We start from the raw sequence: 11,734 nt of genomic DNA on the forward strand, positions 1-11,734 counted from the left end.
ATCTTTTCAGAGATAAAGATGAAACCAAACCATTCTTCAGTAAGATACGGTCTAGACCATCCGATGCTTTCGCTGACCGAAGACTGACAAATATGTGAAATTGTGAGTGACAAAAACCACCAGGAAGATGTATCTGTACCTTTATAGTGTATTCAAAAAGGAAAAATTGAACTATTAGTGAATCAAGTGTAAGTTGAGTGTGAGCTAAAAAGCCTGATTAGTTCCACTAAACCTGATTGGTTGGTGCATAAATTTGTGTTGTTTGTTTTTATGCAACCAACATGCTTTGATGCACCATTTCTTCAGTAATGAGTTAAGACGATTGATTATATATGAATGATTATAACTGAACCATGTTTCCTATATTTACGTGACCTGAGACAATAATTCTGCTGATTTTCTGTGTTGTGTTAACAATGTGATGTGGACAACCTGAACACACATCGGTTGCAGTTTATGTAAGACATCTGCGGCGCCAGGTTGTTGGCGAATGGCGCCTGTATCAGTGCGCCCTGTATTTGGGGCGTGTTCAGCCTCATTTTGGTATAAAGACCTGAATATTCCTAGGTATTTCAGGTGTGACATCAATCAAACCAATCAGAGCCTCCTGTCACTCCTTTTAAAGCCCAGGTTGCACCAGGACTTGGCGTGTTGCTATTTCAGTGGTGCACACGTGTCAACTGGGGAGAAATGAGCGTTTCTTGTGCGCCAGGTGAAGGTGGGTGAGCGGGTCTTTGTTTATATAGAGGAACAGAATGAATCCACCAAAGCTATCACAGATGAAGGAGGCCTGAGAGGAAGTGCTAGCCAATGTTTCCACATTTGCTTAAAATAGGGTCCTGTGTGTTTCAGCGGTGGGAAACACTCTACATTTACAACCCATATATTCCTGGAGTAAGATAATGGTGTGATTGACTGTGGGACAAGCTGCTACATCCTCTTAAAAGCTTTAAAGAAAGAGTAAATACATGGAGACGTCTCATCGGCGTGGATTGAGTGTACAGTAACATCACGGCTCAATGAGATTCACGTCTGTTGATTTTCTGCAGAGCAGCTTGGTTTTATCAGTTCTGAGTTACAGTAACTCCTACAAATCAATCACCGAGATGTAATAAAGCTGCTACATTATCAGTGACACCAACAAACATACACACACACACACACACACACACACACACACACATAATTTCATTTATTCAGAGCAGGAGACCAACAGGACTCCTACGATGCCACCAGCTGAAACGGTGGCTAAGGAATACCACACGTTTACCCAAACAGAAAAAATACCACTAAAAAGTCAGTGCATGTGCAGTTATTGAGTCATCTCATTGTGTCACAGAATTTGACAAACGAGATGAAACAATTCCAAACAACTGAAGAGTGCAATAAATCTAATCAAGCTAAATAATGACAGGGGGACCAGGACTGCTCAGGAACTGGCTGAGTGTGAACTACCATGTTGATTGATGTGTGACGTCGCTGCCAAGTACATTTTATATGAATATTGTAACACAAGACGAACTAGTACCATGATATATTATGGTATTTTGTTGAACCTCTACTGAGTAGTCAGCTACTAAAATGAAACACTGCATAGAACAAGCTAAAATATTATTTAAGAAAAGTCTCTGTATCAGTATCTATCGGCCAGCAGGGACACTGATACTTACATATTCAGTGTTGGACAAAGTACTCAACCCTTGTACTTGAGTCTAGATTCTCCATGTCAAGTTTTACTCCTCTACAAGTTAAAGTTTCACATACTTTTTACTTGAGTTAAGGCACTGGGTACTTGCTTTTAAAATTACTCAAAAATACATTCTATTTTTATTTCCAGAGCATTGCTCTACTGCATTTTTTAGGATAATACATTCTCAGAACCTCGTGGGTCAACATTTTTCCTCAGGTTGGAGTATTTGAAGGTAGACATAGAGTTTATTGTGTGGTAAACACAGTAAACATTCAGAAAAAAATCGGAATTGTTTCAATTCATTTTTTCTTTATTTGCTTTATTTTACTCAAACCCACTTCAAAGCGGGTACTGTGATTGTTTCTCCTTCTCTGACAGCTTGTGGCTAATCATATTTAAAAAAGAATAACACTCAAGTAAAGTACAGATACAGTACTTAAGTACTGTACTGAAGTAAATGTACATGTCACAGTCCGCCACTGGGGGATAATAAAACTGAGAGGGGGCTTTGTTCCGGGCTTATCACCAGACAAGAGGACCATATTGATTCTGTCTAACAATACCAGGGCATGACAGTAATATATGGTTAGAGGAAAACTGCTGACCTGGCTCTGTCCGCGCGTATGCTAAGCTAAGCTAAACACCTGCTAGCTGTCCTCCCCGGATTGGCCTTTTCAGCTTTACACCAGGAATTTCTGCTTGTCACAAAAATATTACAGTACGTAGCACTTTTTTCTTTGAGTCCTCTCCCCAGGTTTATGGACTGATGTTATTATCTCTCCCTCCTATATCCCTCCGTCTTCAAAGGAGGGAAACGACTAACTATCCAGCTTTAGTGTGCTGAAGAGACACCTCAGGCACTCTGTTACTCCACTCCCAGCTTAGCAGGGAAAAAGGAGGAAAGCCTCGGGTGTATTTGACAGATACGCAAATTGATAGTAGAAAATACCATATTCCTCCCGTCATTATCTGTGTACTCTGCAGAGACATCCGCGTTGTCTCAAGTAAATCATTCTTTGTGGCTGTATTAAGCGGGCAAAGAGAGTTCAATAAATGTGTGTCTCAGAGGAGGAGTGTTTAACATCTCGGCTGATTTATTCTTATCAGGCAGCTACGTGCATTATAATGGTAAACAGGCACTCACTGTAGATCAGAAAGTGATTTAAGATGTAGTTTTGTAGGCCAACCTGGAGTTTAGCATCGCTATGGGTAAAAGCCAGAGTGATTCTTATATAGGGTGTTAGATTACAGTCAAAATATGTTCTGCTTATGAAACTTGGGCTATTTATTTAATAATTTTCAAAAACGAGCACCACTTTTAGGATTTTTAATCGCAACTGACGCAAGTTCAAAGCCAACGCTACGAATGACCCTTCGTCTGTGTGCACATTCACAAGTGCGGCATTTATTGACGGGTATGTGGAATGAAATGTGAAAATATTTTCGGCTTGTTGTGAATCACGGACCTTTTGTAAACTCAGAGCCCATTAAAACACACACACACACACACTGACTGTTCTAAATCTCCTGTGTTCGTACTGTCTGAGGGTCACTGCTGTCAGACGGACCCTCCTCCTCAAGAGAACAGGGTCAGGTAGGAAGTCAACTACATTCGTCATGTTCTCAGTCCCACGGACACCACAAATTCAATCACTACCTGACTGCGTTTAACTCTACTCAAGTAACTAAAACTACAAAATCCTTGATGCATTTTTTTTTAATCTGACGGCTTCTTAAAGATCCGTTCCTGATCAGTAAACACCCATGTGATCCAAATCAATTGAGGTATATAGGTTTGATAAAAGAAAATCCAGGTTGAGATAACACCTTTGTCTGTATAAAAATCCCCAAAAGCCAGAGAAAATATTAAACAACTGCAAAAACATTATGAAATATGAAAATGGTTTAAATGGCCCTTTAACATTGTGCTGCATTCGGATCAGCAGTCTCTCAGAAATACTTGAGACTCTGGTTCGTTGGATAGCAACAGCTGACCCTGCAACATTCTGTTCAAATATTGTTCTTTCACCAACATCAGCGGACTCGCAGGCTACAACCTCATGACATGATTGTTTTCTCTCGCCGCCACTCTCTATGTTATCCGTTTCTCTAACTCTGTTTTCAGCAGCAGCAACTGACACAGGTTTATTTGCTCAGCGCTCAAGCAGAACCTTGATACCAACTCAGCGAGTCATTCTCAAGCTCTGTCTCTATAGAAAATACCAGAACCACTCCAATGGAATGCCTCACTTCCCAATACTCACTCCCACGTTTCTGCATTGTTTCGAGTGTGGTCATGTGATCTACAGCTCCCACACATGGAAAACTGTCATAAACACGCCAAAATATCCTTGATTGGATTTTCTGAGTGGTTTTCTGTGTAGTTGTGGAAAGAGGTGCTTCTTACCACTGAAATTTAACTCAATTTTCCCCCCATGATGGACAAGTTAGCTTAATCACAAGGTTCAGACTGCTGGACAACAAAGAGCCTGCTGATAATAAAACAGTAAGACTACCAAAGCTGCGGCTAACTGGGCTCACCGCTGCGTTACAGTGTTCAGCATCCAACGAGTACACACTGATTCAATACCTCGGCTGCTACCCTCACAGTTCACCACCCACTTAGTTGATCAAAGAAGCACGTAAAATGAGAAGAATATAAAATATGGTGTAATGTCAGTGTAATCGGCAATTGCTGGTATTGTGCGCTTACAAAGGAACAGTTAGTTCCCTCAACTGAAAACTGACGTCTTACTAATCAATTTTAAAATGTGAGAAACCTATAAAATGAATTTCACAGTCACGTTTAATACATATCCTTAGACTTGAGATCATATAAAACTAGAAAACCAGCTTTAACTCACAACTGGAAGATAAAAACCAGCAGTTTGTGGTCATGTTTCAAATCGAGCTTTCACATGGCCATGTTCAACGCTCATATTTCTCTCTGATGAAACACAGACTGACTCCATATTCCAACAGAAGCGGGTTTATAATTAATGAGTACATCTCTATCAACCGGCACGCGTGGTTTCCTGCTCGCTAACTTGTTTTGTCTCCTGCTGCTTCTCACCCCAGAGAAGTCCCCGATCATTTATCAAACACCAGAGAGGTGAGAGCCGAGCTCGTCACGTCCGTCTCTCACCTCTCTCCCTGCTTGTGTCCCTGGATGACTCCCATATGCCACTGTAGGTTCCAGCAGAGTACATGCAAGTATGGTAAGATACCAGAGTCCCAGAGAAGGCTGGATAATAGTTCTGTCAACGTCACACAGAATCACATCCAGCAGTGTGTGAACCTTTTCACAGCTTTTGAACCGTCGTCTTCATCTTCGTTCCTTTGTCTCTTCCAGTCGGCGCTCTATCATGAGAAGCCTTCCATTTCAGTCCGCGTTGCGGCTGGCGTTTCTACCAAGAGCCATTCATAGTAAGTGCTGTGCAGGTCTGATTCGGGACGTCAACATGTACGACGCCTGATTTAACTGATGTAACTTCACTATCTTCAGCTTTTCTTTTTTTTTTGGGCCACATCCTGTCGGAACGAACTGATATGCATCACAAATTATGCTAGAAGGTATGAATTATTTAAGCCAGTTGTACTGCTCTGTGGTCAATCATTCACAGTCCGAGCAGAGATTTCTATCAGACTACCAGACACAGGGATAGCAGATGTTGAGGGGGGAAAAAAAAACGCAGTAAAAGCTGTGAATAAATGGATAGATGGATGGATGATGACCTCAGGATTTGGGTCACTGGGCCACGTTCGCGGTTTGCAACACAATTATTCACAGTTCGCAAAATTATTGATTATGGAAATTTAAATACTTATGTTTTATTAGAGTTTCAATTCCAATAATGTTGAATAATTGTTTAGGATTGAATAAAATGTCATGATTCACCACCAACAATCGCGCGATGCAACGGCCAACATCTCTCATGTTTGCTCGCGACATGTGGCTTGACCCGCCACCGCCACCATGGATCGGGCACTCGATTAAGGTGTATAATTCACGATCCCTGATGCGAGCATTAGTAATGTTTACTTGAATTTTTGGGACTCACATTTCAACATAAACCCTTCTTTGTCCCGCTACCATTTGGGTGTTCCATGCATGTCGTTCCTGTTGTTGTTGTTTTTTTAAATCCACAACTGACGCTAGCAAACACAACATCTGGTCTGCTGTTTACTTCCTGCAGCTGTTTCTAAACTTCAGAGCTACTGAAGATTTTTCTTGTGAACTTCTGTGTGAGATTTCTGAGTCCAAAGAAACCTGGAACCAGACGAGGCCCTTTTTATGGGCGGGTAGCAGGATATTTACATGCTGATTAAGAATTAATCATGAAATGAATTGAGCTGACGCCATTATTGTTTTGAATGATTTTGGATGAAGATGAAAACTTCACTCCTGCAGTCAAAATACTCGCGATCACTATCTGAACAAGCTGCAGTGGTCTTTTATTCACCCAAACTGTAACAAATAAAAATAATTCCGCCTCAAATCAAAGCCTCAAAGGGAGAGCGACGGTGAAGTGCTCCGAAAGTTAGAGAGAACCTCTTTCAAGCACCGAAAACCAGGGAGAGAGAAGCAGTCAGGTTTTGATGTTCCTAATTGGCAAGTGTGCTTCTGGAGAGCCGGGGAAGACAGATGAAGATGTGATGTTAATGAACAAGTGGCTCAAAAGCAGCAGCAGCAGGAGCAGCAGATTTGACTCACCAAGACGCGGTTCTCCGTCTTGTCTCCTTTGATCTCCAGTTTGACTCTCTTCCTCAGAGACAGCTTCACCTTCCTCCCCACCGCATCCCTCACGCTCTCTACACAGGGACAAGAAGACGTTCCAAACTCAGGTTAGGAGGAATTTTACATTTCCGTGCATTCAAAAGTCTGAAGGCCATTATTCCAAATACAGAGATACGAGAGGAAAATGAATGATAGATTTTATCTCTGCTTTGTACTTTTTGTACTTTACTTTCAACATCTTGATTTCCTCAGCAGAGATCAGTTACAGCCCATTTTACTGATAAGAAAACTATGTGTTCGATAATAAAATGGATCAGGTCAAATTTTTCAAAACATCAAAAGCAGAAGGTGTTTTTTATTTCCCCCCAGTTTTGGTGTGATTTGCATGTCATGCGTCACGCTGAGTGTTAGATTGTCTGTGGTGGGATCTGCATGCTCGTCTACACGATACTGAGTCTGCTTTATAAAAGATTACGCCACTGTTTCAGCCCATCAGTCACTAAAAAGACGGAAAGGGGTAACATTTGTTAAATCAGTTCATCATCACAGTTGAAGATGAACTGTGATGATTTGCTTCCCTTCCATGTTCTCATTGTTTAATCATTTCATATGCCAGCATCAGCATTTTAACCATCGTCAGGAGACGTCGCCGGCCCATCTCTTTACTCTCAAATACCTCAAGTCACAATCGTAGAAATGTGGTACTTTGCCAGGTGTGTGAATCAACATTGTTGAAGGCAAGGTATTGTATCAGAAAGGGGCGTGTCTTCAGTGTCTACATCACAGCTGTTCAGTGATAGACAGAATGTCTCCTAAATCTTTCCAAAATTAACTCTCTCTCTCTCACTCACACACACACACACACACACACACACGGCCTTCATGCATGATAACTGTGTGTCATCACCCACAATTCCACAAGTGGACCTGCTGCTGCACCTGCACACTCCACGTGTTGATGTTGTTGTTGTCCAGCATCTTTTTGGTATTTTGTTGTCTTTATTTATTTATTTATTTTTTTAGGTACGAGGACTGCACAATCAATCCACACTAACAGCAAATCACAATATGACTTGCTGCATTTTCCAAATAGCAGGAAGATGCAATATCTGTCAAAGGTTAATCATGCGTCAAAATCTCTTTTTCATTCATTATAGTACTGCTCATGGATATCCTGTATTTCTGTGTGATACACATCAGTAAAAAAAAAAAATCCCACCATTATCGTGTGAATAGTTCTTTTCCAACAAGGTTACAATTTTTATTATAAATTTTTGCAATGGTGAAAAACGAACAGGGCTGTACGGTGGTGCAGTGGTCAGCACTGTTGCCTCACAGCAAGAAGGTTCCAGGTTCCAGTCCCGGCTCCAGCACAGAATCTTTCTGTGTGGAGTCTCCATGTTCTCCCTGTTCCTGTGTGGGTTCTCTCTGGTACTCCAGCTTCCTCCCACAGTCCAAAGACATCAAGAGGGGACGAGGCTGATTGATACTCTAAATTGACCGTAGGTGTGACTGTGAGTGTGAATGGTTGTCTGTCTCTATGTGTTGGTCCTGTGATGGACTATCAAGGAGCACAGATAACATTTAATTTTTACACATCTTTTTAGCTTCAATTTAGTAAAAAGGTCCTACAGAAATCAATAGACTCCAGTATAAAAAAGTCTATTTTTATGTGACTTTTCATCAAGTGCCAACAAGATATTTACATTTTTGTGATTTTTTCATAGACAGACAGACAGATAGACAGACAGACAGATAGATAGTTCAATTACAAGAATTATTGGATAAATGGTCATGAAGGTCAGTACAGAGGACCCAGAGGACTGTAGACCCTCTGATTTCTTCTCTCACACCACCAACAGGTCAAAGTCTCAACTTCAAACATCTCAACATCTCCTGCTCTATCGTCTAAAAACTGACAAAACAGCATCAGATTTTAAATCTTAGTTTCTGATATTTTATGAATTAAATTCAAAATAGTCACTTGATAAAGGAGCTGGTAGTTAGGTAAAGCTCCAATCTATAATACACGTGCTAAAATACCTGGTAAACACCCCTCCCCTCCCCTGCCCTCCACACACACACACACACACACACACACACACACACACACACGATGCAGTATGTTCCCCCGCTTATATTGATTGTTCACACCCAGTAGGAGCCTCCACAGCCAGAGAACTGGCTTAGAGAGCAGAAGTGGGTCAGCCGCCTCGTCGTACACCCACCGCACAGCCACTAATACAGTCTGTGTGCACATGTGTCTGAGACAGAGCCTCTGAGTGAGTGTGTGTGTGTACATCTTATGCTGGCATGCATATCCTTGCCTGCAGGCTTCCTAAAACCATCATCACATCAAAGGGAAACAAATAAGTTGGAAAAGTGCAGAAACAGTTCATCTGGTTAAATAAGTTCCTTTGAACACCAGCGCGATTTCCTACAGTAGCCTTCCAAAACTGTTCCGGCACCCAATAAGTCACAGAGATGTTTCAAGTGAGCAACATGAGACCGAGTGGGTAGATTTTAATGAGCTGGAGCAGAGTTGGTCCAGAGAACAAAGAAAGAGCTCCTGACATGTTTACACTTTTATACATCGTTTTCCTGCTTGTTCCAATTTTCCTTGCTAATTCGTCTACGACAGCGATGATCATTTCCCTGGCCAGCATCTCCGTGGGAGGCATTAAAGCATGTGCACCGCATCTCACTGGGATGAACATCAGCAGGGGGTAGGTGGGCTCTCTCCAACTGACTGGATCCTGAACAGATCCAGATCAATCTCAAGAGAATCAGCATAAACCTTCTGACTGTTGTCTAAAGACAACAAGAGCGTCTGTTTATCCAGACATCTTCCTCCTTTGCTCTCACACTTCCACAGGAAGTCACGTGACTGACGTTTGATTCTGAACACAGCACCCAGCTAGTCAAGCTCTCGGGCGCAGTCATGACATCAATAATGATCAGAATAACATCAAGAATATTCAAGACTATTTTTTTTAATGTTATAAAAGCGTGTAAAGAATATGCACCCCCAGATAATAAGCTCTAAATTGAATGGAACTGAGCCAATATTTGGTGACCTAAAGTTGCAATCAGTGAGTTTGGCTTGGCAAGGATCTATTTTTAGAAGTGGAGGAGAAAGTTTAATGGTCTGATTTTGATGATACGATGTTCACATTCTGTATCCATGTAGCCTCCTCAGGAATCTCCTGTGATTGTTTTCTTGTAACAAATTGATCTACCGCATCTATTTGCTCTGAATAAGGGATCCAGTTTTTCTCCCTTAAATTACTTTTTCTTTTTCAAATGCAATTGTGCAAACTGAAGCACCGGCAGGAAGGCAACTGAGACATAGTTATGGATCGACTTGTTACATCACACTCTTCAAAAAAAAAATGCGTTGGTCTCTAAATGTGCAGCCCCTATGCAGTAATCATCACCTAATCCTAATCTGGTTGTTACAAATTTCAGCAGATGAAAAGGCTAAATTATTCAATAACTTCTCCCATGAACCAGCCTTGACAAAGGATCTCACCTGGAACGGCTGGTTCATGTCCACAGTGTTATCCTGGCATTCCTTGTAAGTGCAGGATGTCAAAAGTGATCGTGCGTGACGCTGAATCACCGGCTCCAAAACAATAGCCGGTTATAAGATCATCCAGACATCACATGACTGGCGATCATGACAAACCTAATTCTTCACGGTCATCAGGAATGAGATCAGGTGCATATTTAGTTCACAATTTCATTATCTTCTGACACACTGGGGTTATCGAAGCTTTCTCCTTATCCAGGAGGTGTAGTATTTGCTGAAGGCAAACTGTGTCAAAATACACGTCCACACGAAATGTTCAAGTACTGCAGAGATGTTCCAGCCCGCTGATCCTATTTTACTGATTCGGGAGGATCTTGGCTCAATCACAGCTGACATCTCACCCTAGTTGTTGCTATTGACACAATAATTCTAAAACTGTAAATCGTATTGTCACTGCAGTCAAAATATCACAATGTGTACTTTTTGCACATTATTCAACCCTCATGTCATGGGACAGTGGATATACTATGCATTTAGAAAAACATCTTTGGTATGAATATTACACACACACACACACACACAATAAGCAATGATGATATTCATCACACAAACTTAAGGGGAAAGAAAAGGCTCATTATTGGACTGAAGAGGTAAAGGACCAATATAACCATAAGATCAAGATCATGGGATACTAAATGACTCATCTGTATTATGACTGTGTGTGTCTGTGTGTGTCTGACACATGAAGAGTGAGTTTGTGCTTACTAAACATTGCACCACAGTGTCACATACTGGCTAGTTTAGACAAACAACTAAACAAACTTCAAGGTTCGTCCAAAATTGGGACAAAGAAGTCATGAAAGGCGGAGGGGGGGGGGGGGGGGGGGGCAACTGGTGCATTAATAAAAACTCCAGACTCCAGATGCAGGAGTGGAAAATGGTCAGAGGAGAGGGACTCAGTCATGACAAGCTCCCCACTCACATCTAAACTATTTGGCTTTTCTTCCTAACACACTACATGCAGAGAGCAGAGCTCACCGAGTGTGAACAAGTTTATTCACCATACAGGGGATGTGATACTCTAATAGTTGCATGTAGAGGTTCTGAGACAATAAGACTATTGTCTGCTACCTCAGCACAATGAGTGCATCTGTGCTGAGTGGACAGAAAATAATATCTACGGCGACACAACATGTGCAGTCTGGACACATGGCTGATAAGAAAGAATCCGTCTTTTCTTACCCAGAAGCTCTTTGGGGACCTCTGACACCTCCTCGCTCATACTGAAGACTTGAATTATCCAAAACGACGAGGAGGGTTCAGTCAACACACAGAGACGAAGCTCTGAATGTGAGGATACGAAGAGCCAGAGAGACAAGTGTCAGGTGGTGCCGCCGCCGCCGGTTACATGCTCCCCTCGCCCCGCGAGCTCCGCACAATGTGTCGGCGTGTGCCTGCGAGCATCTCTCTGCGGTGTGAACTGGTCGAGCGCTGAACACTAGTCTCTTAATATCATGTTGAAACCAAACAGACTCTGAGCTTCACGGGCATGAGAAGATCTCCGCTGACGGACATCCTCAAGCGTAAAGCTGTCGGTGGAACAGTACCAGCCAATAGTGGGACCCGGGGCCCCTCCCCGCTCCGTGATGCGACAGCCAGAGAGCCGCTGCGATGCAGAAGCGGCGTGGCGTGGCAGGAGGGGGCGGTGGTGTTGGTGGTGTCAGCCAGATATTAATGAGCGAGCTGCACCAGCTGCCCCCCACGCCGGGAGCTG

At 42.3% G+C, this 11,734-nt stretch overlaps 1 protein-coding gene across 5 annotated transcripts in view; it reads right to left on the minus strand.

Moving 5' to 3' along the window:
• Positions 1–11,586, minus strand: part of LOC147253619 (F-actin-uncapping protein LRRC16A-like) — a 63,481-nt gene extending 51,895 nt beyond the window's left edge. For all 5 annotated transcript variants that reach the window (XM_086218877.1, XM_086218875.1, XM_086218876.1 and 2 more), the window contains exons 1-2: positions 11,203–11,586; positions 6,405–6,502 (exon numbers count right to left, since the gene is read on the minus strand). In XM_086218877.1, coding sequence (XP_086075003.1) covers positions 6,405–6,502; positions 11,203–11,242 — 138 coding nt within the window. In that variant the 5' untranslated portion in view covers positions 11,243–11,586. The remainder of the gene's footprint in view (positions 1–6,404; positions 6,503–11,202) is intronic.
• Between the last annotated feature and the right edge of the window lie 148 nt (positions 11,587–11,734).

Source organism: Aulostomus chinensis, chromosome 11 (genome assembly GCF_037954235.1).
Source record: "Aulostomus chinensis isolate RoL2024-O1b breed Wild chromosome 11, RoL_Achi_v1.0, whole genome shotgun sequence".
Lineage (NCBI taxonomy): Eukaryota > Metazoa > Chordata > Actinopteri > Syngnathiformes > Aulostomidae > Aulostomus > Aulostomus chinensis.